General features: G+C 33.4%; 6 protein-coding genes across 13 annotated transcripts; 4 read left to right on the top strand and 2 right to left on the bottom strand.

The window, feature by feature from the left end:
- Positions 1-257: 257 nt before the first annotated feature.
- Positions 258-4,442, top strand: LOC107947304 (methyl-CpG-binding domain-containing protein 13). Of its 2 annotated transcripts, none has more exons than XM_016881908.2 (6): positions 258-812; positions 1,757-1,882; positions 2,000-2,095; positions 2,175-2,321; positions 2,573-2,753; positions 2,958-4,442. In XM_016881908.2, the coding sequence occupies exons 1-6, from the start codon at positions 729-731 to the stop codon at positions 4,124-4,126; spliced, it is 1,803 nt and encodes a 600-aa protein (XP_016737397.1). In that variant the 5' UTR covers positions 258-728; the 3' UTR covers positions 4,127-4,442. The 2 variants fall into 2 exon arrangements, with proteins under 2 accessions (XP_016737397.1, XP_016737399.1); XM_016881910.2 differs by having other exon boundaries at positions 264-812; positions 2,220-2,321.
- Positions 4,443-5,767: 1,325 nt separating this feature from the next.
- LOC107947303 (ADP-ribosylation factor-related protein 1) lies at positions 5,768-8,606 on the top strand. Its single transcript, XM_016881907.2, has 7 exons — positions 5,768-5,921; positions 6,583-6,779; positions 6,870-7,010; positions 7,275-7,383; positions 7,499-7,560; positions 8,133-8,236; positions 8,322-8,606. The coding sequence occupies exons 2-7, from the start codon at positions 6,687-6,689 to the stop codon at positions 8,422-8,424; spliced, it is 612 nt and encodes a 203-aa protein (XP_016737396.1). The 5' UTR covers positions 5,768-5,921; positions 6,583-6,686; the 3' UTR covers positions 8,425-8,606.
- A 657-nt stretch (positions 8,607-9,263) lies between these two features.
- On the bottom strand, positions 9,264-11,156 carry LOC107936873 (F-box protein SKIP23). Its single transcript, XM_016869650.2, has one exon. The coding sequence runs from the start codon at positions 11,154-11,156 to the stop codon at positions 9,801-9,803; it is 1,356 nt and encodes a 451-aa protein (XP_016725139.2). The 3' UTR covers positions 9,264-9,800.
- Positions 11,157-11,861: 705 nt separating this feature from the next.
- On the top strand, positions 11,862-15,673 carry LOC107947302 (3-hexulose-6-phosphate isomerase). Of its 7 annotated transcripts, none has more exons than XR_001697080.2 (4): positions 11,907-12,616; positions 14,693-15,033; positions 15,113-15,332; positions 15,403-15,673. XR_001697080.2 is itself a non-coding variant. In XM_016881905.2 (2 exons), the coding sequence occupies exon 1, from the start codon at positions 12,006-12,008 to the stop codon at positions 12,603-12,605; it is 600 nt and encodes a 199-aa protein (XP_016737394.1). In that variant the 5' UTR covers positions 11,862-12,005; the 3' UTR covers positions 12,606-12,616; positions 15,403-15,673. The 7 variants fall into 7 exon arrangements, 1 of the variants encoding a protein (XP_016737394.1); XR_005921998.1 differs by having other exon boundaries at positions 14,759-15,033; XR_005921997.1 differs by having other exon boundaries at positions 14,348-15,332.
- Positions 15,674-16,217: 544 nt separating this feature from the next.
- LOC107947685 (berberine bridge enzyme-like 28) lies at positions 16,218-17,997 on the bottom strand. The gene has a single exon (XM_016882259.2). The coding sequence runs from the start codon at positions 17,981-17,983 to the stop codon at positions 16,337-16,339; it is 1,647 nt and encodes a 548-aa protein (XP_016737748.1). The 5' UTR covers positions 17,984-17,997; the 3' UTR covers positions 16,218-16,336.
- A 3,024-nt stretch (positions 17,998-21,021) lies between these two features.
- On the top strand, positions 21,022-22,789 carry LOC107947301 (cannabidiolic acid synthase-like 1). Its single transcript, XM_016881904.2, has one exon. It carries the CDS (start codon positions 21,045-21,047, stop codon positions 22,647-22,649), a length of 1,605 nt encoding a protein of 534 aa, XP_016737393.1. The 5' UTR covers positions 21,022-21,044; the 3' UTR covers positions 22,650-22,789.
- The last annotated feature ends 253 nt before the right edge of the window (positions 22,790-23,042 follow it).

Consider the following 23,042-nt stretch of genomic DNA (forward strand, 5'->3'; position numbering starts at 1 on the left):
CGCTTTAAATAAAATTTTATACTCATTTTTTAAAATGAAAAAAAACCCCTTAGATTTAACTCAAATTCGAATTTAATCCAAAATTCAATATAAATTATACAGTTTTTAAAAGAAATTATAAAATCACAAAATAATATATTGGTAAAGTTACGCTTTAGATCCAAAAATTTATTATTCATTCACGATCAGCATTTTTCTATGAGGAAAACACCGTTTGGTCCAAATATTACATCAACGCACTGTTAGTCCAAAAATTACAACGCACCGAAACCGAAGCCAAGCTGAGCCAAGCACATGTCACGTAAATTTTACCTTCACCTCTTCACTGTTTCTTTTCTTTTTTAAATTTTCTGCAATCAAAGCTAAAGAATTTAATACTAATAAACAACAAAAAGGGAAGTGGCGAAGCAGAATATGCTGTTTATTATTTACTTTCTTATACGAAAACCCAAACCCAAACCCAAAGTGTAGTGCTGTGAAGAACGGGACTCGTCGTTTTTAGTGTATAATAATAATTATTATTATCTTGAATTGGAGCACTGTAAGTTTTATGGCTACACGTGGTTTCTGAAGAAAACCCTCTGTTTGAATTTACACTTTCCCTTTTTTTTTGGGGTTCAACTTGTTAGTGTTACTTCGAGGCTTTGAAACAACACTACTCCTTTTTTCTGTCGCCGGAAAGTTCTTTTTCTTTTTTTATTCCGTCAAGGAGGGTTGAAAAAAAAATAATGGAGGACCAAACAAGTGATGATTGGTTACCACCTGGTTGGAAAGTAGAGGTGAGGCAAAGAAGGAATGGTAAAAAAGATAAGGTATGAGTTAAATTTGATTAATTTTTTCTGTCGATAAAGAACACTTTTTTTTAATTATAAATTTGTAGCTATTTTGTTTGATTTTTCAAGGTTTTAGGTTTAGAAAATGTAAGATCCTTGGTTTGTTTTTACCTAATTTTACTTGTTGGGAATTCAATTTTTTGAGTTTTGACCTAATGTTCTAAGTTTGTATCATGTTAAAGATAAGATCTTTGAACTTCAACTATTATAACTTCTGTATTTAGCTCTTTTATATTTACTGTTTTTTAATATTTATTTATTTTTTCCTCTTTTAGTTGAGTGCTTGTAGGATGTAAGAACTACTCTATCCATTTAGTTTTATAGTTGTTGGAAGGTTGATGATGATGTAGTGACTGAATTGTTTAATGGATAGGTTTTAGTGCATGGTAACTTGTTTAATGTTTGAAGGGAACAAATGGTTCTTATGTAAAGCTGTAGTTGAACTGCGAAATTCTCGAAATTATTTGGTATAAAATTTGTGAGAAATAAGGTTGTGTGTGTTCTCGTAGGGAAGGAAACCATTAGAAAAATTTTCATTTCATACAACTTACATAATATGCATGCCTGAGGGTACGTCTCCATTAACAATTCTAGCAGTGTACTTTCTAATTTTTGGATCTGTTCCGTTTATCTTTGACTTTGTTTGGAGTGGATGCGATGCTGCTTAAGAAGAGGATGCTTTTTTAACTTGTACCCTCACTTTTTCTTCTAAACCGGAGATCGAATAATATTGTCTTTGAATGAGGGAAACACTTGTAGTGGTTGTCTTTGTTTTGGTAATCTTTACTTATAGGTGGTTTGTTATGTATGTTAGACCACTAGCATCGGACCAAACAAATAAAAATGGTCTTGTTGGCAACAACCAATGAATGCTAGATGATTTGTTTTTGAAGCTTACATGACATGTTGGACTTATATTGCAGTGTTACTATGCTCCATGTGGTGAACATAGATTCATTTCCAGGGCAGAAGTGGTTCGTTATCTCAAAAAATGTGGTTCTAAAACAGAAGAGAAGGAAAAAGTTCCGAGCAAACAATCTTCGAAAAATGTCTGTTGATGAAATCTGTTCTTTCCTTTTTTGTTTATAACTTTAAATATATGCTGATTTTTACCATAATTTGTTTGACTAAACAAAAACCTTTTTTTGATTGTTCAAGCAATATAGGTTACAGTCGAGAAGGCCGAGGCAGAAGGGTTACCTCCGGGATGGACTAAGGAAGTTAAGATAACAAAGAAGGGAAATAAAGTTAGAAGAGATCCGGTATTGCAAGTATCCTAGTTTTTGTTGCATTTATGGATGTTGGCTATTTCTACTTTAATTGATATGTATATTTCTGCAGTTTTACACTGATCCTGTGAGTGGATATGTGTTTCGTTCCATGAAGGATGCTCTTCGTTATGTTGAAACCGGGAAGCTTGGAAAGCTTGCTTTCAAGCCTAAGGAGAATGAAAGCAATGAAGAGGATTTGGAAGAAGATGATATCTGTGTATGTATAATTATGTTCGGTTTCTCCAAGCTTCTGTATTTGTATTTCTCGGTTGCTTAGTGTTAGGTTCTCTCATCTCATTTAGTTTCCCTGGTTATGATTATCAGTCATTGGTACCGACGTGCTCACTTTGGGTTTAGAAATCTATGTATCTGATTTATGGTATCCCTAAGTGCTTGAAACAGCATTATCTTGATACGAATTACCCTAAACTTGAACTTGGTTCTTGATTTTTGTTTGCTGTCCCTTAGGAGCCTGTAATTGTCGAGAGCCAGAAGGTAGCTGTGAAAGGAATGACTGATGAAGTAGAGAAACAGACTGCTGAACATGTTTCAAATTCGAGTGGGATAACAAAGGAAGAAGAGATGCTTAATTCTGCCAGTACTGGAGAACAGATGTCCCTTTCTGAACATACTCCAAATCAGCATAAAGGTTTAAAGTTGCAATCCCCCAAAACTTCGGTTAATGTTGTTGTTCTATGGTATTATTAATTATTATAATGAGATATTATAATGTTTAATCCTTGGTAATGGACTGTTTGATGCTGAAAGTTGGGGTGTTGGATTCCGATGTGATGTTCATTGATGGCACGAGATAGGGTAATGGATTTGATTCAATTTATCTTCTGTACCTCAGCTGGAGTAGATGCTGAATCGAGCAGCTTGAACCTGTCAGAAGCTAAGGACTCGGAACAGATGGGACAAAAAGAAGAAAGTGCACATGCTTTGGGTGATGCAGTTGGGATCGGCTTAGATGAACATTGTAGAGACGATGGGATGATGAATGATGAAACTGAAAAAACCCAACAAGGAAGGAGCAAGACCAAGCTTAAGAAAGATGTTAGTGCCCCTCGACGAGCTTCAAAACGACTTGCTGGAGTTGCACTTGATCCAACACCGGAAATAAAAACTAGAGCTCGCCGATCTTCAATTAAGCAATTAAGTGAAGTACTTGATGGAGAGGAGAATTCTTCCCCTGGTAACCTTATCAATAGGGCTTCCAAGCAGCTGGATTTACTTGAGTCTTCTTTGGAAACAAGCTGTGCCCTTGATGCTTCTAAGAGTAAAGAACCAATACTGGGTATGAGTAACACGGTTTCTTCCGTGGACATGCTGGTCGTGAATGGTCATGTTGGAAATTTAGAAACAAAAACTAATGCAGGCGAAGATAAAAGTGTTTTGCCTCTCGGTTCCAGGAAGCTTGAAAGTGATGATAAAGCTAGTGGCGTGCCAGGGTCTCTCATTGATATGCCTATTGCAGATTTATGGACAGATCCATGCATTGCATTTGCCATTCAAACTCTCACCGGAATTCCCTGCGATACTCCAACGATATCAGAGTCAAATAGTGGAAAAAATCCAGTGACTCAAGCTACTCCGGAAGCTCGTGCCGAGAGGGAAGGATGCGGTCTCGATATGCCTCTGACAGACTCAGCTATTTGGAAAGAACATACCGGAAAGGTCGAAAAAGGCCACGATATGCCTGAATCATCCCTCGAAATGCCTTTGGCAGATATCTGGGCAGACCCTTGCATTGAGTTCGCAATAAAAACTCTTACAGGGGCAATTCCGGTTGAATACGGTCTGGACAATCAACATTGCTTTCAGCAGCAACCGAGCTCTGTCCCGAACCAATCTGTTAACCACTTGACATTGCCAGACGTCGGTCTTGATAAATTCTCGCAAACCGAATTCATACGCCGGCAATACGATGTTACAGGTAAGTCAATGTCTAAAGAACACGGTATTAGAAATCCTATATATAATTACAGTCACCATCATCATCGGAGTGGAGAGAGGCCGTGATTGCCGAAGGCTATATCGTCTTTCTAATTTGTATAGTGCAGGAAACTAGCCAGAATTTAGGAAAAAAAAAAAAGAAAGAAAAGAAGACTAGTAACCATGTTGTAACATTTCTCTCTTTTAATGTTTTTTATTTGTTTGACATTTTAAGTATGATTATTGTTTCCCAGTTGGGCACGCATAATGTTAGGATGTGGTTTGCATCATTAAATCCCACCAGTTGTGTTTGGCACTGTTGACACTTTTGTGGAATTTGTAATCAAATCCTTTCTAACTTTATTGTTGGTAGAAATATTAGATAAGATACGATTATATTTTATTGTTGGTAGTATATAATTACATATTACATTTTCGAAAATTGATAACAGCATTTAAACTGAATTTTTTGGTAGCATTATTATCAATTACTTATTTAAATGGTATCACGAATGTACAGAATAATTCTTTTTACACACTCATTAAATACATTAACCTTATGAAAGCAATCTAGATTGCTACTTGCCGCAAATTCCACCCATGTAGATTCATTTGAAAGCCGTCTCCACTTGAAGTGTTGTCCACTTTTATCGTGTAGAGGAATTCAAGCAATTTATTACTCGATAATTCTCATTAAAACAGAATGCAGATCCATTGGACCAGTTAGGCAGCGCTTAAAAAGTATTTTGGCTTCAAAGAAAAGTTATGTAAACAAGCTATTTTTGGCTTGTGGATAGGAGAAATTAAAATTTTTAGCTTTTTCTCTCCCAAGTACTTTTAGTGCTTAATTATTTTTTCACTCATCTAATAATATAGTATTTTTTTTCCTTTTTGGTGCTTAAATACAAATGTGTTAAAATCATTAATTAAAAATAAAAAATTATTTTTTTTAAAATACTAATTACGAATATTTAATGGTTATATTTAAATATTTAAAATATAATTCATATATTCTAATTAAATTTTATAAATAATTAATATTTATTACTTAAAAATATTTAAAATTTATATTTCATATATTAAAATATTAACAAGTTATAATAATTTTTTTATATTCTTACTAAAATATAATAATTGTTACTTACTAATAACATGCCCAAAATACATATTTTATTTCTCAAAAGTGCTTTTTGATAGCAATGCTAAATACTCAAATTTTAAACCAAACTTTTCAAAAGCAATGCCAAACTAATCCTTACAATGAAAAAGTTAAAATTATATTTTATCATTTTTTACTCAAAAAAATAAATAAAATAAATTTTTAATATTAAATCCAAAAATTATTAATACCATATTTAATTATACTTGATTGATGAATTTCGAAATTGACAATATCGAAATTGTGAGCAACAGAGAAGTCTTTTATCAATTATTTATATTTAAGAAACCTAAATATATTAATTTTCTTTCATTTTATAATATAAAAATTTCTAAAATATTCATATGATATTTTTTACTTTTAAATTATTACTTTTTCCTTATTCCGCCCTTCTCTACATTTCCAATTACCGGTTGAATCCGGACGCAATGGTTGCCGTCACCTTCGATTTGTTTGACTATTACGTCCACCCAGAATCTTAAATTTTAACGAACCTCTAGGATTTTGCCACGTAAGCAACTTGGTGTCCACTGACGTGGCCCAAGTGCAGCACTGGAATATAAATAGTTAGGCGCACCGGGGAACCTAGAAAAAAAATGGCAAAAGAATACAGAAAAGAAGATTTCTTTGGAAATTAAAAGCAGTAGCTCTTAATTAATTAATTTTTTTTACAAGGCTCAACGGCAGGAGTAAGCAGAATCCTGCAATCAAATTCCATCCATAGTAAGTATTTCTTTTCAAATTTTTCTTGTTTGATAATGTTTTTTCGTTGGATCTAAGTTTTCGTTATTTTTAATTTTCTTCCTTAAATTTGTGATAGCTTTTCTCACTCTCGATCTGGCAGTTCTTGTCATGGATTCTTTTTTAGTTTTCTTTTTGATCTTGCGAAGCTGTTAGTGTTTTTCTATTTTTATCGCTTCTTCTAATCTGGATTCAGAGTTACTTTTTTAGTTCTGTGAGATGAGATCTCAACCGTATCTTTCCACCGCTTGATTGGATCTATTGTTTTTTCATCGTTTTTGTCAAATTTGATTTGATCTCCTTATTGATTGAAAGTTTGGATTTGAAGCGATACATTCGTGGTTTATGTTCCATTTTATTTGTTAATTTGAGTAAATTTGGCTCGTTAATTTTTTGGTAGGAAATAATGAATGTTGAATGTTTGCATCTTGAGATGTTAGATTGAATCGTAGGAAGAGCTAAAATAGAAGCAAGAGCTGTTTTATTACGGATAATTTGCTGAATAACAGGCTTCTGAAATGATTTTACTGAAATAACTTGAGCGATGAACACTAGGACTTTGAACACTTGACTGGGCTGAGTTATTTGTATTTGACTCGCTCTGTTTGATCTTTTATTTAATTTGACTCACTTCTGATTTTAGGAATCTGGAGTCGGGACTGTAAATTATGAGAACAGTTGACATTCAATTGTATTGGTGAAGACCGGAAGGAACGTGTAATTTATTAGAGAGTAAACAAGACAGAGATGTTCTCACTCTTTTATGGACTTTATAAGTACCTATTTAGCAAGACAGAGTTTCATGTACTCATTCTTGGAATCGACAAGGCTGGGAAAACAGTGATTACAATAAACTCATTTCTCTCATAGATTTCATTTATATTGAAATATTAATTTCAGTGCTGATCATTTTTGTTTTTTCTGGACTAGACTTTGTTGGAGAAATTGAAATCCGTATACTCAAACTTGGAAGGTCTACCACCTGATCGAATTGTTCCAACTGTTGGGCTTAATATTGGTCGCGTCGAAGTTCTAAATACAAAACTTGTGTTCTGGGACTTGGGAGGCCAGGTAAGTGGATGCTGAATCAAAAGCTTTGGGTCTATTCACTCATTTTGCTGCAATGTGTTCGATATAACTTCTCAGAGCACTCTGCTCGGTTTTTATTGAAATGTATATAAGGGAGATAGACTGGAAATATGTAGTTGCAGTGTTTGAACTTTGATGGCAAAAGCTTGGCATTTTTTTATAATATATTTTCTGTCGTGCATGGTGTAATGTCCAAAGCAAGTTCAGTGTGTGACACTAATTTATCCCCCTTGTTACCTTTATCAGCCTGGTCTTCGCTCAATTTGGGAGAAATACTATGAAGAGGCACATGCTGTGGTATTCGTAATTGATGCTGCTTGCCCTTCACGTTTTGAAGATTCAAAATCGGCACTTGGTAAGTAATTTCCAATTGTTTAATGAAATGGGTTTCTACTAGTACAGTACTAGGGTATTGTATACAGTTGTATAACTTTACCATAGTTTACTAATATCTTTTACTTTTTGTCCAGAGAAAGTTCTTAGACATGAGGATCTTCAGGGAGCCCCTCTCTTGATATTAGCAAACAAACAGGTATCCTTAGTCCTTACCAAAATCCTAACTATTTGTATTAAAAGTGGACAATGAAAATTCTATCATTTCTTCTTTAAAGCTTCTATGAGCGATCCTTGTTCTATATCATATCTCTCTTAGTACTGCCCTAATTTGTCTGCATCTAATGCTGTATTTTTGGCAGTTTGGACTTGGAAGCATTTGGTTTCATATGAACCTTAGGATGTGTTAAGTTGAGTGAAAAAACAATAGAATGGATAAAAGAAGTTGGAGAAGTGAAAAGAAAATATTTAGTATGCTTAGTAAGAGATAGTAGTGAGAGGAAAGAAAATAGAAAAATGACCATTTTAACTCGTATATACAAACACAAATCATTCCAAATTGGAACAATAAAAGAAGAGAAAATGATAGATGTAACTTAGGCATGCATATTTACAAAGATTATCCATCATTTTTAAAATCGTCTTAATTTACAAAGGATGTAATGGTAAATTAATATGATTTTCATTTTTCTTGAGCTTAGTAATTGTTATATGTTTTCCTTTTGTTCTTTATGATAAACAGTGAGGTCAACATTTGTGGCTTTGATGCAGGATCTTTCTGAAGCTGTAACAGCTGAAGAACTCGCCCGATATCTAGACCTTAAAAAATTGGATGAAAGGGTTTACATGTTTGAGGCTGTTTCTGGTTTTGATGGGTAAGTTCTGTTTATTCATAAAAATCTTGTCTCCTTGACTTAAATTTAGAGAAGATATAAACATTAAAGTCTACTTTTACCGCAGAACGGGGATTAAAGAAGGCGCGGAGTGGTTAGTGGAGGTAATGGAGAGAAGCAAGAGAACCGAAATGTTGAGAAATCGTGCAGGTATGACCGGTCCTACTTAGACCCTAGAGGGAGGAAAGATACCTTGTTAAAGTTGCTTTTACCCTGCTTTTGTAGCTCTCCTGTAAATAAATTCAGGGTTTTCACATTAGATTTTCATATTGATTAACAGTTGATCAAGTTTTGTTCTTTTCTTGTTTTGATCGTGTGTGAAATTTAGATGATACTAATGTCTTGCAAGTTATCACCCTTCGAAATGGTTTCTCAATTTCCATTCAAACTAATAATTGTAAAAGATGCTCTTTTATATGAGAAAGAATTCAAATTTGATAGTTCTTATAAAATTATACAGTCCAAGGTTCGTACTTGGTATTTGTTCAATTAAAATGGTTTTATTGTTCAAGTTGATTTAATTATGCCCCAGTCCTTGTACTCTTAGGATTTTTGAACATGTCCCTTCTAAATTTCAAGAATTTAATCCCTCTATTGTTTAATATATAAAGTAAAGTTCCATTGAGGGATTAGAAAAAAGAAGAAGACTATTTTTGAAAGTCTGAAGAATACACAGATTTGGAGCACTTTTGGGATTAGCATTTCCTTGGAAGACATCAAATTTAGACTTCAAACACTATTATCCAAAAAAAATTCCTAGTGTCTGACTGATTAAATAATTAGATAAATGTGTTTCATAATTAATTTTAATTAGTATAATAATAATTTTAATTATTGATGTTTATATATTCTCTTTAAATGCTGTAGACTATATTTGTTTAATAAAGAATAATTTGATAGAATGTATAATTTTTAGTTAATTTTTTTGTTAAATTCACTAGAGTGACATTTTGAAAGAAAAAAATACTCATTTAATAATCATATAACAAATAAATAGTATTATAATGAACCTTCATTAATATAAATAATAATACTAGTAATTGAGCTTCTATTTTTAATTCTTCCAAATTGTTATACTATTTGTCGATAATGGTAATAATAATGATCGCAAAGCAGTAAAAAAAATGCATATTTTACATGAAAAATCTTTATCAAGAAAAACCACGGATATGAGAGAAGAAATTCACTAATGTTAAAAAATAATTATACAAGAGTTAAACAACCCTATTATAATTAATATCTAATAGAAAAAATACATTCCTATGGTGCATGAATTGGATCAAACAGGATTCATATAACACAAACAATGAAAGTAAAAAGATTATACATTATGTTATATTCTTATCATCGTAATTAATGTTATTATTCTAACGAGAACATGGCAGAGACATCAACCAACAAGAAAAGCAGCCAAAATTAAAATCATACAAATATAAACAAAAATAGAATCAAAGGAATTTATATATTCACATCTAATGAAAAAAAATTACATTCAAAACAAAAATAGAATAAAAAGAATTTATATTCATATCTGATGAAAAAAAAATTAGTTACAGCCCGGCAAGCTTGCAACACATTGTCCAAGCTGGGATTCTAGCATAGCTGATGGGATGATCCAACAAGGTGGTGGTTGAATCTTGTCTGAAGAAAACTCATAAATTGGCTTGAAACTTTCATCTTTAATGTTATATATGCCCGTATCATGACCACCATAATTATAATCTTCTTCCATTTTCTCCCAACAATCATCGGTGAAGTAAATAGAATTTGTTTCGCAGTTTGGAAAAGATTGAACGGAGACAGAGACAGATTGATTCCCGCCCAAGAACAAAGCTCGATCGTTTAAAGATTCGACTTCCACCCATTTTAGTTCATCGAAATCCAGTTTATAAACATGGAAGAAACATGTTCTGTAAGGACAAATTTTGGGTTGGGTGCAGGTTTCAGTTAAAAGATCCCACTCAGTAAGTAATGTTCCATCAAAATCCACATAATCTCCAATGAATCTCACAATAAGGAGAAGATCATCACATGATTCGACCAAATAGAACTTGCTGGTACCAAAACCTCTTACAGAATTTCCTTTGGTATGTGACTTGTCGGGAAAGGGAAGAACGATATCGGACTTATTGACGATCCGGCCAACGTAGTCCCTGCCGCCTAAATCCCATACTTCGATACTGTTGTTATCACTCAATGCGTAGAGATGGTTTTTATGGCAGATTATGTCTCGGTAAGGTGGATGGCTAACATCAATGACGGTCCAAGAATTGTATCCACGTTGATGATAAGCAATCTCTTCACGATTGTTACATAACAAAACCACACCGAAGTTTTCATTACAATCTGGTTTTCCAGACAGGATTGCCTTCTGAATAAAACATTCTCGTACTTGTTGTTTCCCGCAGACCTTGAAAAAGAACCTTTGATTCTTTTTAAGATAATCAAGTTCATACTCACCATCTTCGTTTCTTTCCATCTTTTTTAACCCTAAAAGATAATCAACAGAAGGGAGGTGTATTTTGATTTGCTTGAAAGGGTTGAATAAAAAGGGGACTGCCTTGTGTTCCAAGAAAACTAACCATCCATTCGATGAACCAATACAGCAGCTTTCCCTGAATTCCATTGGCGTGGTTTTCAAGTTATAAACCCTGTTTTCACACAGATTGAAAAACCCATTGTAGCCATTGTTGTTAACAAAAGCACCGTCTCCTTCTTCAACTTCTTTCTTCGAAGGAAGCATTAGCCATGGCATCTTTGAAACGAACTCTTCTGCGGCTAAATTCCAAGACGAACAAACAGCTTTGGCTTGAAGCAGATCTATGAAACTTAACTTGTTGAAGATAGACCAAAAGATTTCAGTGGGAACTTGGTCAGCAAGGCTTTTTCTTCTTTTCGCCATTACGAGAGTAGCAATAGAGAACGGATTATGGACGCTTATATCGGCAAAAAGAAAAAAAACTTTTTTATCTATGTCGGCTATTAATTCAGCTATTTTTCTTATTTTTGGCCTTTTTATGGTGAGAATCGTAAAACTGGCCAAAACTGTTAAATAGTCTCTTTGACCCAACAAAGCTATTAAATTAAAAAATTTTAAAAAATTTAAATTATTAAAAAAACATAAAATTTAATTGATTTTTTAATCTATTTCAACTTTTTTTTTCTTTCCGAGAAACAATCTATGTAGTATGAATTTAATAAGATTAGATTGAATTTAACTGAACAAGGTTTTGAAATTATTTTTTATAATAATGTAGATTTTTAATTAAATTTAAATATTATAATAATTAAATGATTTATTGTAATATTGTCTCTACTTTTAAATTTTTATTTCAGTTTCAATAGTATATTTAATTGCAAAAATAGCAATAAACTTAAAAAATTATTTTTAAACAATTTTAAAATTTACAGTTTACATATAAGTTGGAAATTATTGGATATAAATACATTAAAAAAAGTAAAAATGCAAAATAAAATATCAAATTAAAAGCTGTAAGTAAAAAAAATAATTATTTTATAATTTTTATAATTGGATAATTATTTATCTAATTTTTAAAAAAGGTTAATGAGTAAAATTATTATTGTATTAATTTGTAATTTCACATTTTGGCAACTTCACACCCCTTATCCAAATTCCAAATCCTCCACCGATAAAATAAACCGCTCGAGGACCCGTCAGCAAATATATATGCCAGAGATAGTCTTCTCAACTCGGCTGACTCCAGTTCAATAGCCCTGAAACTCGGTTACCATGGACACGGGTAACGCTTCAATGGCAAGCTTAGCCTCACAAATATGCAACCATATAGCCTCCATCTTCTCCAAACCCAGTATCCACCCACCAGCTTTGGACCTAATGGTAGCAGAATTGGCCTCCACAGTGTCCCAAAAGGGTCGCGTTTTTCTCTATGGTGTAGGCCGAGAGGGTTTAATGTTGAAGGCCCTCTGTATGCGCCTTGCTCATTTGGGTCTCTCTGCTCACTTCGTCTTCGACATGACTACTCCACCAATTACTTCCAAAGACCTTCTCGTAGCATCAGCTGGCCCTGGAGGGTTCTCCACTGTCGATGCTATTTGCTCGGTGGCACGGTCCCATGGTGGTAGAGTTTTGTTGCTGACTGCCCAGCCTGAAACGGGATCCAGTGTGAGGCATGCAAATGTGGTAGCGTATGTTGCAGCCCAGACTATGGCTGATGATGGCGGTGGGGAGAAATCAAGGACATTGCTGCCTATGGGGAGTGTCTATGAGGGGGCCATGTTTGTGTTGTTTGAGATGGTGGTTTACAAATTGGGTGAGGTTTTGGGAGAGAGTCCTGAGGCCATCCGAGCTCGACATACCAATCTTGAGTGACAAAATCCCTGGTAGGTTCCGTATCTCCAATATATATATATTCCTTTTGAAGATCTGGTAGCTTTAGTTCTTGCTGTTGTTGGTTTTGTTGTAATGGTCCTAGGTTGTTCTGCATTTTTCTGCAAAACTTAAATCAATTGAAGGTGTATATCTATATATAATCATATAAGATTGTACTTTAATTTAGTATATACATTGCCTGGTATAAAACTTGAAACAATTAAGACTATTGCAACTTGCTTTCATGAGTTATGGGTAGCTATTGTGATGGAACCTTGTATTTTGGATAATAAATGATATATAAGCTTTCTGAAGACCCTCAAAAATACATTAGAAGTCTTCTCTCAGTCACCAGTTACTGATTCATTTACAAATATTCTGTGAACAAGTTTCGATGCTCTAAATCCTATGTTACTTGGACTTGAGTGTGAATATCGGATATATGCATATGTTCAATATTTTTTTTAATATATTGGGAATGTACTTGGAGGGTCATATCCAGATATGTATTGTGCAGCATGGGTACTTTAGGGAGAACCATAGTTCAAGTCAATTATCCTGATCTTAATCATGTTTAATAAAAAAAGAAACCTATGCTCTAACGAAATAGGTCATTTTGGGAATTTTTATAGTAGGTAGCAGAGTAAGATCTAGCCTAAGATCAGACTTGACTGTTCATCAGCCATCTCAAATTCCTAACACTTGCCAATAGTATATTTCTTCCTAAGAAAAAACTTTTAATCATGGTTGATTACCAATGTTCTTGAGGTTACTGAAATTCACACTTTCATCAGCAATTGAAGTCTAATAAAAAGCTTTGTAGATACATTGATTACTTTAATGCTGTCCTAATTGACTTCTTACTAATTCAGGCATTAATAGCTGTCTCACCCCCAAGAAACTCCAGGAGGCTTCTGTTAGGCCATTAGATAGGGATCTTAAGAGTGCTTGTGTTGAGCTTTGGATGTTGAAGGTTTATAATTTGACATGAATTTTACATGTAGGCATAATGGACCTATCATGTGGCATAAATCTTGCATCGTAACCATAAAACAACCTATCACAAATAGATGAACAAATAGGACAGCTTGCTTTGATACCATGTTTGAAGATTAAGAGAATAAGAACAATGAATCCTCAATATATTACAAGCTGGTAATATGTATAGCCACAACCGATTCTTCAGTAATGAAAGAGTCAAATGCAAGTTAAATAATAAAAACTATCCCTTTTTTTATTTTTTTTGTGCTAGCATCTATTAATTGCTTTTGAGTTGGGATATACGGAAAAGATTTACGCCCTTCTTCTAGCTTTTCTTAGATGAAGTGCCGGTCTACTTCAATGTGCTTTGTCCTGTCATGTTGAACCAGGTTAAGCTATACTGATAGCAGCCTTTAGGTCTGAGCAATTTCTCAAACCATAGCAATCATCTACCAGGTATTCCCTTCAAGTATTTAAGGATCCCATGAGTGACTGACCCTTGAGCACATGAGTTGACTGAAACTATGATAGTTCAACATGATAACTCATAATTATTTTTTAGAGTTTAGACTTCAATTTTGTTTCTTTGGTATTGAACTATATTTGTCATCAATTAGTCAAATATTGGATTAGATTAAAAGGAAAAAGGAAACCTTGGTTGAAACTATGAGAGTTTAGCTTTAATATAGTCGATCATTCATCAATAGAGAACTTGCCAAAAAAATCTATATTTGATCTTACAAGTTTCCATTATGATTAAGGTTGCTCTAGTATGCTCCCTTCTTTAACAATCACAAAAGAGGAGGGATGCTCTGTTCGTGCCTGAAGAAGTTTTGGGACCAAGTTTTGTCGTTATATGCACCGACCTGTTGAAGTTGTTCTTAAAATATTTAAGACCCCAAATCCTAGCTTGTGCATAGTTTCCTTTGTGGTTGTTAAATTTATTAACCCCAATATCAAGATCTCTGTAATTAATATATATTTCTCGTGGAGATTTTGTGATGAATGGAGTCATGTAATTGTAAACTGTCCTCATCCAACTCATGAACTTTTCAGAGTTTATATTTTCTTTTTCTTCCAAATCCACCATGTATAAAATGACGAAGATGTTACCAGCTCTGTGAGGATGAGGAGTTTCAGTCTCAGGAATTTCATTCATTTTCCCTCCTTAGGCTACAAATACCATAGCCGTGGATTTGCTTCTCTGGAATAGGCTGTTTTACAAAGTCAGATTTTGCTTTGAAGAAAGATTTCGAAAGAGCAGACTTGTGATTCCTACCAAGTAAAGTTTCCAATGGTGCCCCGATTGGAAACTGTTCAAAGTAGAGATCAGATTCGGCCCAACTCATTTCCAAGCAATCTTCTTTCATTAGTCCAAGTTGAGGGAATTTCTCTTCCATCAATTGAAGAAGCTTGTCGGTGCCTCCAAGAAACATGGAACTAAAACGTGCTTGAATTGTCATCTTATCCTCATCTTTACTTGATTTCACCCTTTCTCATGTGGATGCTCATGTGTATTTCTTTAGGAAACTTGTGTGCAACATACTGCCACTGATGAATTAGTTGCGTTTTGATCCAACATTCTGTGAACTCTGAAAACGGTGACATTAGCTGGAACTGGCACCGAGTTTGTTTTCCAAGCTAAGACTACCCCAAAGCTACCTCCACCACCTCCTCGAATGGCCCAAAACATATCTTCTCCAATGGATTTTTATCAAGAATTCTTCCATTAACATCAATTGAGCTGTATGAAACCAAAAATAATATACTTCACAGGTTTCAGTTCACTAATCACTAATGTGCACTTTTCCTGCAGGTTTCGAGTTTGAGTGGATTTACGCGCGCAGGTATATTTAGTCAAACAGCATGGTAGTTGTTTGAAGAGATTCGATATTGTTGTTGAGACTTGAAAATTAGAATAGAGTTAGCGAGGGGATGTTGCAAGCTTGTTGTATTAGATATCACCTTTGATCCAATTGGAGAACCGCTAGCAAATGTCACAATCTGTACTTAGCTGTTGGCTATTGCAGCTGAAATCATACAAAACGTAAATAGTAACACCAGGTACTCAAATGTTTTTGATTCTACTTTCATTCCATTAGCATTTTCTTATAACGATATACGTACCAGTGTATACGCGTTGGTTAAATGTATTGTCCTTTTTGAATATCCATAAATGGTTACTTGAACTTTATACAAAATCAGGTGGAAAGTCCATGAATAATTTTATGTCTCCTCGAAGAAGACATTATTAACCTATAGATGCTAAATGAGGCCATACAAAATAAAATAAAGAAAGCAGTATGAAGGGTGAATCATCAAAATAAGTGCGAGTCTTATTATTTAAGATTAGGAGAAAAAAAAATCAGTAATTTATTTATTTATACCTCTCTTCAATCATTCACCAAAAGTCTTTGTTTATGGAGATTTTTGAAACAATGTTCGAAAATTAGTATACTAATGAACTCAAAGAACAAATCATAGGCCATGTGACCTGTTGTTTAACTTATCTTATTGGAAGCAGCGGGCAGCGATTAAAATTTTAAATTACAAATTACATTATTTTAATTTTCGAATCACTTTGAAAGTTAAATAATTTAATTTATAATTTCAAAATGTTCCTGAATATATGACAATAGCTGTTTTTATTTTTATTTTTAGTATTGTAATATGATATCAACAAGGATTTAAGCAATACAAGTATAATTCATCAACAAAAAACCTTGGCCGAGAAACAATATGATCTGATCTTACAAGCTTCCCAAGCTGTTCGAGTTTGCTTCCTTCTTCAACAAACATGGAAGAGGAGGGACACTTTGTTCATGCCTAAAGAAATTTTCAGGATCAATCATTGTTTTTACATGCACTAACCTGTCAAAATTGTTTTTAAAGTATTTAATACCCCAAATCTTGGCTTGTTCGTGGCTATTTTCTTTGTCATTAATTTCATTAGTCCCAATATCAAGGTCTCTGAAATTAACATACACTTCTCGCGGAGATTTTGAAACATATGGCGTCATGTAATTGTGGATTCTCCTTATCCAACTCATGAACTTCTCAGAGTTTTTATTTTCCTCTTCTTCCCAATCCACCACGTATGATATGCTGTAGAGGTTGCCAGCTCTGTGAGGAAATGGAGTTTCAGTCTCGAGAATCTCATCCATCTTCCCTCCATAAGCCACAAATACCATAATTGCTGATTTCGCTTCTTCCTTGTAAAACTTGGGCCACCATCCTTCAAATGTTGTTTCAGGAATAGGCTGTTTTACATAATCAGATTTTGCTTTAAAGAACAATTTTGAAAGAATTGACTTACGGTTCCTATTGAGTAAAGTTTCCAATGGTACTCCGATTGGAAATTGGGTAGAGTAAAGATTAGATTCAGCCCAACCCATTTCAAAGCAATCTTCTTTCACTATTCCGAGTTGAGGGAATTTCTCTTCCATCAATGGAAGAAGCTCATCAATTCTTCCAAGAAATACAGCTCTAAAACTTGCTTGAATTGTCGTCTTCTCATTTTCATTTGATTTCACCCTTGATATACCGATGCTCATGTGGATTTCTTTGGGAAGCTTGTGCGCAATATACTGCCATCGATGAACAAGTTTGGTCGCATTTTGCTCTAACGTTTTGCTCACTGTAAAAACAGTAACAATAGCTGGAACTGCGACTAATTTCAATTTCCAAGCAAGGACTACCCCAAAGCTACCCCCACCACCACCTCGAATGGCCCAAAACAAATCTTCTCCCATTGATTTTCTATCAAGAATTCTCTCTTTAACATCAATGAAACGAGCATCGATTACATTATCAGCAGCAAGACCATATTTTCGAAATAATAAGCCAAAGCCACCTCCACTCAAATGCCCACCAACACCCACGGTGTGTCCAATACCAGCAGGAAAGGCAAGCGTTCTACTTCTCTTAGCAATTTCATAGTACAATTCACCAACTGTTGCACCGGATTCAACCCATGCTGTACCTTTTTCAACATTAATCCGAACGGATCGAAGGTTCAACAAATCGATCACCACAAACGGAACTTCATAAGTTGTAGTATAAGAAAGACCCTCAAAATCATGACCCCCACTTCGAATACTGAGTTGCAGTCCATGTTTTTTGCAACAATGAACTGTTGCTTGGATGTGGGATGCGTGGAGTGGTGTTATGATGACCAAAGGTGTAGGCGTAGATGGTGTTGATAACCTGAAATTTTGAGCTGATGACTTCAAAACAGAGGAGTATGATGAATTATGTTGTGTGTAAACGAGTTCTGATATGGAAGAAGAGTTGTGAAAATGAAGGGAAAGGCAATGAAGAAATTCCTCAGCTGGCTGAGTTGAATCACTAATTTTCCATGACAAGGAAAATAAAACAACAATAAGAACTGGGAACATGTTATTAGTAACCAAGTAAGATAAACTAAAGTTGGTTTCTGGGTCTAGTTATGTTTAGAGTGTAATGAAATGTGTAATTTAATAATGCCATAATACATACTTTTTTTAAATTATAAAACTAAGAATCACCATAAAGACAATTCCAATACAAACAACAAACTTAAATTAAATTAGGAGATTAAACAACATATAAATACATGCAATATGATAGCATCAAACACTAAATTTTCCACAATTTTCAAGTAATTAAATAACATGTTAACAACGTTTATATAAAATAATAAAGGATTGGCCGTGCGAGCCAACTGTGTTTCAGGCTGCCCCTCCCTTAGCTGTAGGGGTCACGGAGGGTCTTTTGCTATCTTTATTTCAAGCTCTTTTGTTTAATCTAAACTTAATTATAGGTTGGGCCACTTGTCTAGACTTAAGGATCCGTTAAAAAATAAAAAAATTTTGAACAAAAATATAAGTCCAAAAAATGAGTTTAGATAAGAAAATAAAACCCGTTTTCTAAACGAGCCGGACCTTAAGTTAGAGTTTTTCGTTCGGGCCTAACTTGGTCTGAATTTGCCTAAATTTTGTTCATTGTTGCTATTTTGTTATTATATTAGTACTATTTTATTGTTATTATTTGAATATTGTATAACTCTTATTTTATTATTAATTTTGCTATTACCTTAGAGGCATTTGTTTGTTAACTTGCAACTATATTAGTGTTATTTAAGTATAAAGATTTTTTTATTGTATTTTTAATTTGTTGAGAAACATTTATTTTAATTTTTTTAGTGTATTTTATGTATTATATTTTTTAAAATTATTTTTATAAAAGTATAATATAAAAAATTAATATAGATAAACTAGGCTCAAATTTAACATCTTTTATCTGAATTAAGCTTAGATAAAATTTTAAGTCCATTTTTTGTATGCACTTGGCCGAGCCTAGAAAATAGTGATGAAATATATATATAATATATTTATAATGACTTACATTACTGTTGGATGTTTTGACTTACATTACTAGGGTAGAAAAATGTTTTGATAGATGAAAGTCCACTTTTGACTTTTTTCTTAAAGGAATGATCATATCATGGACAAGTGTTAAATAACATCTTTATTACATTATTTCTAATGAAAGTAGAGTTTATGACATGTTTTGATGTCATAATTCATACATAATGGATGTAGAAATTTATTTCATGACTTGAAATATTTTTTTTCTAAAAAAACAAAAATATTCCAAAGCTACAAAGATATTTTTCCATGAAAGAGAAAGCTCAGGAGCAAAAAGTGTTTAGAAAACATATTTAGATTACAACAAAAAATAATTAAAGGAGTATATAGATCGAGTTATAATAATGTAACACTTTAAGCTTATAATTAATGTATTTTTAATATTAAATTAATATATTTTTGTTTATTATGATTGTATATGCACATACATTTTTTAAATTTATTTACAATAAGAAGATCTTTATAAGATATTATTGTGACCATGATGTAATACGTATGTTACTTAAAAATCTATCATATTGAGTTATAATGTTATTGCAGTATATGAATTAAACTATATACAACCGCCATAACTCACATTTGCAATTCACGATGGTATTGTAATCTTGATGAATATTATATTTTATTACGTACCCCAATGTTTATTTTATCAAATTAAGTTAAATGGGAAAGTGTAAAATTTTAGCGTGGTTAAATTATAACTAAAATAAAGTCATCTAGTGATTAATTGCCTAATTTAAAGTAATTAAATCATTTACTTTAGTAGAAATTAAGTCACATCAATTCATTTAGTTGTTTGATGAACCTACCAAATTACAAGTTGATCATATACATAAAATGCACTATAAACAAATTGTCATATATTGATGGCTAAAATTTCATCGCTAAAAAAATTATTCATAAATTTAGATATGATATAGCAGTCAAAAAAGCTATTCCGATGGAAAATAATCGACGGCACATGTAACGCTACTGACGAAAAATGTAGCTGTCGGAATAGGTTTAAAAACAATGGAAAAGAAAAAGATGTTAATTATAATTAAATTTTAAAACTTGGATCTATGAAATTAACTTTTTTTTTAAAGAGAGGGTGAAAAAAATATTTTATAACTTAATTGAAAATTGAGCTTTAAAAGAAAAGAAAGAGAATCAATTTTCCTTACTTCCTCCTGCCTTAGTTAAAAATTCAACACAAACAAAAGGAAAGGATTAGAGATGATAATGGAGTGGGGCAGGGACAGATAACTCTTCATCTCTTGTCTCGCTCTACTATCGACGTATTATTTTGAAAATTATTATCACCTCTATAGATGTTAGATGCATCCATCATCATCCCATACCATCTCTCTTCGCTTCAATTTAATTTTTGCTATTATCTTTAATACTTTTAATCTTTTTAAAGTCAAGTAAATATGTAATCATAATTCTTTAAAAAATATTTTTTTTAAATTATGTTAATATATTTTTATTTTTTAATAGTTTATATATACAATGATAAAAAGATAATTTCATATACTGAAGCAGGTCGGGACATAGTAAATAATTACCATAATCGTTTCATATTTATTATCCAAAAGAAAAAAAATCAACTTAACCTGTCTCACACATCCACTTTTCAAAAAAAAAAAACTCTATTAAAACCAAATTGAAGGATTCGGATTTCACCTTAGAAAAACAATCTTTTTCCTTTCCTTTCCCCTTCCGTAGTCCAATCTAAACGCAGAGTAAGATTTTTAGTTGCCGACTTGCTTGTCCACTTAGAAAATGAAGGTTTTGGTGGAGGCAGGCACGGTCCATTTTACAAGAAATTATATTTTATCTTGCCCAGCTTTAACATAATTACTTCAACTTAGTTTCTAGTCAACCATTTTCAAGTGTAAAGGAAGAAATGATTTCATTCTATCAGAAATGTTAGTGGCTAAGTGCTAGTGGAGTCTCTCATTTGTGCCAGATGACTTTGTTGACCAAATTAGCATTATAAATAATGTAACACATTTGATAAATATCCACAAACGAAATTAGTCAAATTTCTCACTTCATCACTAACAATATGTTCCCTTCTCTTTTTGTTATTCTCCTTTCTGTGTCATGGAAAAGTAGTACTTTAGCTTATCCTTCTGAGGGGTTTCTTCATTGCCTTTCCCTTCATTTCGCTAACTCCACTTCCATTTCAAAGCTCGTTTACACACAACGTAATTCTTCATTCTCCTCTGTTTTGAAGTCATCTGCTCAAAATTTCAGGTTCACAACACCATCTACTCCCGCACCTTTGTTCATTATAACACCACTGCAGCCATCCCACATCCAAGCAGCAATTTATTGCTCCAGGATACATGGACTGCATGTCAGAACTCGAAGTGGGGGTCATGACTTTGAGGGTCTTTCTTATACTACAGCAAATTATATAGTTCCATTTGTTGTGATTGATTTGGTGAATCTTCGATCGGTTCAGGTTGACGTTGAAAAAGCTACAGCCTGGGTTGAATCTGGTGCAACTATTGGTGAATTGTACTATGGAATTGCTCAGAAAAGTAGAACTCTTGCCTTTCCGGCTGGTCTTTTCTACACTGTGGGTGTTGGTGGACAATTCAGTGGGGGTGGCTATGGACCATTGTTTCGAAAATATGGTCTTGCAGCAGATAATGTAATTGATGCTCGTTTAATTGACGCCAAAGGGAGAATTCTTGATAGAAAATCCATGGGAGAAGATTTGTTTTGGGCCATTCGAGGAGGTGGTGGGGGTAGCTTTGGGATAGTCCTTGCTTGGAAATTGAAATTGGTCGCAGTTCCAGCTATTGTTACTGTTTTTACAGTGAGCAAAACGTTAGAGCAAAATGCGACCAAACTTGTTCATCGGTGGCAGTCTATTGCGCACAAGTTTCCCAAAGAATTACTCATGTCCATTTTCATATCAAGTGTGAAATCAAGTGAAGCTGATAAGAAGATCACAATTAAGGCTAATTTTAGTTCCATGTTTCTTGGAAGCATTGATGAGCTTGTTCCATTGATGGAAGAAAGATTCCCTGAATTTGGACTAGTGAGAGACGATTGCTTGGAAATGAGTTGGGTTGAAGCCATCCTTTCAACCCAAGGAGGAGTACAGTTGGAAACTTTACTTGAAAGACATCAAAAAACGGGTGTTTCTCAGACATTCTTTAAGGCAAAATTTGATTGTGTAAAACAGCCTATTCCTGAAATGGGGTTGGAAGGATTGTGGCCTATGTTTTATGAGGAAGAAGCAAAGATGGCAAATATATTCCTTGTGGCTTATGGAGGGAAAATGGATGAGATTCCCGAGACTGAAATTCCATTTCCTCATAGGGCTGGCATCATCTACAGCATCATATACGTGGTGGATTGGGATGAAAATGAAAATAAAAATTCCAAAAGGTTCTTGAATTGGATAAGGAGAGTTTATGATTATATGACACCCTACGTGTCAAATTCTCCAAGAGAAGCATATGTTAATTACAAAGATCTCCAAATTGGATCAAATAATATGTTCAGTTGTAAAGGGAGCTATGCACAAGCCAAGATTTGGGGTCGTAAATATTTCAAAAACAACTTCGATAGGTTGGTATATGTAAAGACGAAGGTTGATCCAGAAAACTTCTTTAGGCATGAACAGAGCATTCCCCCTCTTTCATGTTTCTGATACAATTTCTTTGTCAAGCTTTCTAGTGATGAATAATGAGTTAGTGATAAAACAATTATAATCATGTACAACACCTCAATATAAATTTAGAATGATGAATAAGCTCATAGTCAAACTTCAATAAATATTAAAACCATGCATGAGCTTTGATCCAATGTGTAGTGTCATATATGAACTTCGATTTTGGGTCATTTTACATATGAAAATCACTAATAATATTATCGAATTAGTATAATTTTATGTTAATATATTACATCACAAATAACTATATTAATCTAATATGAAAATAAATGTATATGCATTTCTTTAAATATATATAATTGGATCAAAATCAAAGTTTCATTTATACATATGGACCACGATTTAAGTTTCATGAATATAATTGCACCAAAT

Source organism: Gossypium hirsutum, chromosome D12, assembly GCF_007990345.1.
Source record: "Gossypium hirsutum isolate 1008001.06 chromosome D12, Gossypium_hirsutum_v2.1, whole genome shotgun sequence".
Classification (NCBI taxonomy): Eukaryota; Viridiplantae; Streptophyta; class Magnoliopsida; order Malvales; family Malvaceae; genus Gossypium; species Gossypium hirsutum.

Excerpts from the sequence above, each read along its gene's own strand:
- LOC107947304 (XM_016881908.2), top strand. The coding sequence starts at position 729 with ATGGAGGACCAAACAAGTGATGATTGGTTACCACCTGGTTGGAAAGTA. Across the intron at positions 1,883-1,999 it reads GCAAACAATCTTCGAAAAAT|GTTACAGTCGAGAAGGCCGA; the intron begins GTCTGTTGATGA and ends CAAGCAATATAG. Across the intron at positions 2,754-2,957 it reads TACTCCAAATCAGCATAAAG|CTGGAGTAGATGCTGAATCG; the intron begins GTTTAAAGTTGC and ends TCTGTACCTCAG.
- LOC107947303 (XM_016881907.2), top strand. The coding sequence starts at position 6,687 with ATGTTCTCACTCTTTTATGGACTTTATAAGTACCTATTTAGCAAGACA. Across the intron at positions 6,780-6,869 it reads TCGACAAGGCTGGGAAAACA|ACTTTGTTGGAGAAATTGAA; the intron begins GTGATTACAATA and ends TTTCTGGACTAG. Across the intron at positions 7,561-8,132 it reads TGATATTAGCAAACAAACAG|GATCTTTCTGAAGCTGTAAC; the intron begins GTATCCTTAGTC and ends GCTTTGATGCAG.
- LOC107936873 (XM_016869650.2), bottom strand. The coding sequence starts at position 11,156 with ATGGCGAAAAGAAGAAAAAGCCTTGCTGACCAAGTTCCCACTGAAATC.
- LOC107947302 (XM_016881905.2), top strand. The coding sequence starts at position 12,006 with ATGGACACGGGTAACGCTTCAATGGCAAGCTTAGCCTCACAAATATGC.
- LOC107947685 (XM_016882259.2), bottom strand. The coding sequence starts at position 17,983 with ATGTTCCCAGTTCTTATTGTTGTTTTATTTTCCTTGTCATGGAAAATT.
- LOC107947301 (XM_016881904.2), top strand. The coding sequence starts at position 21,045 with ATGTTCCCTTCTCTTTTTGTTATTCTCCTTTCTGTGTCATGGAAAAGT.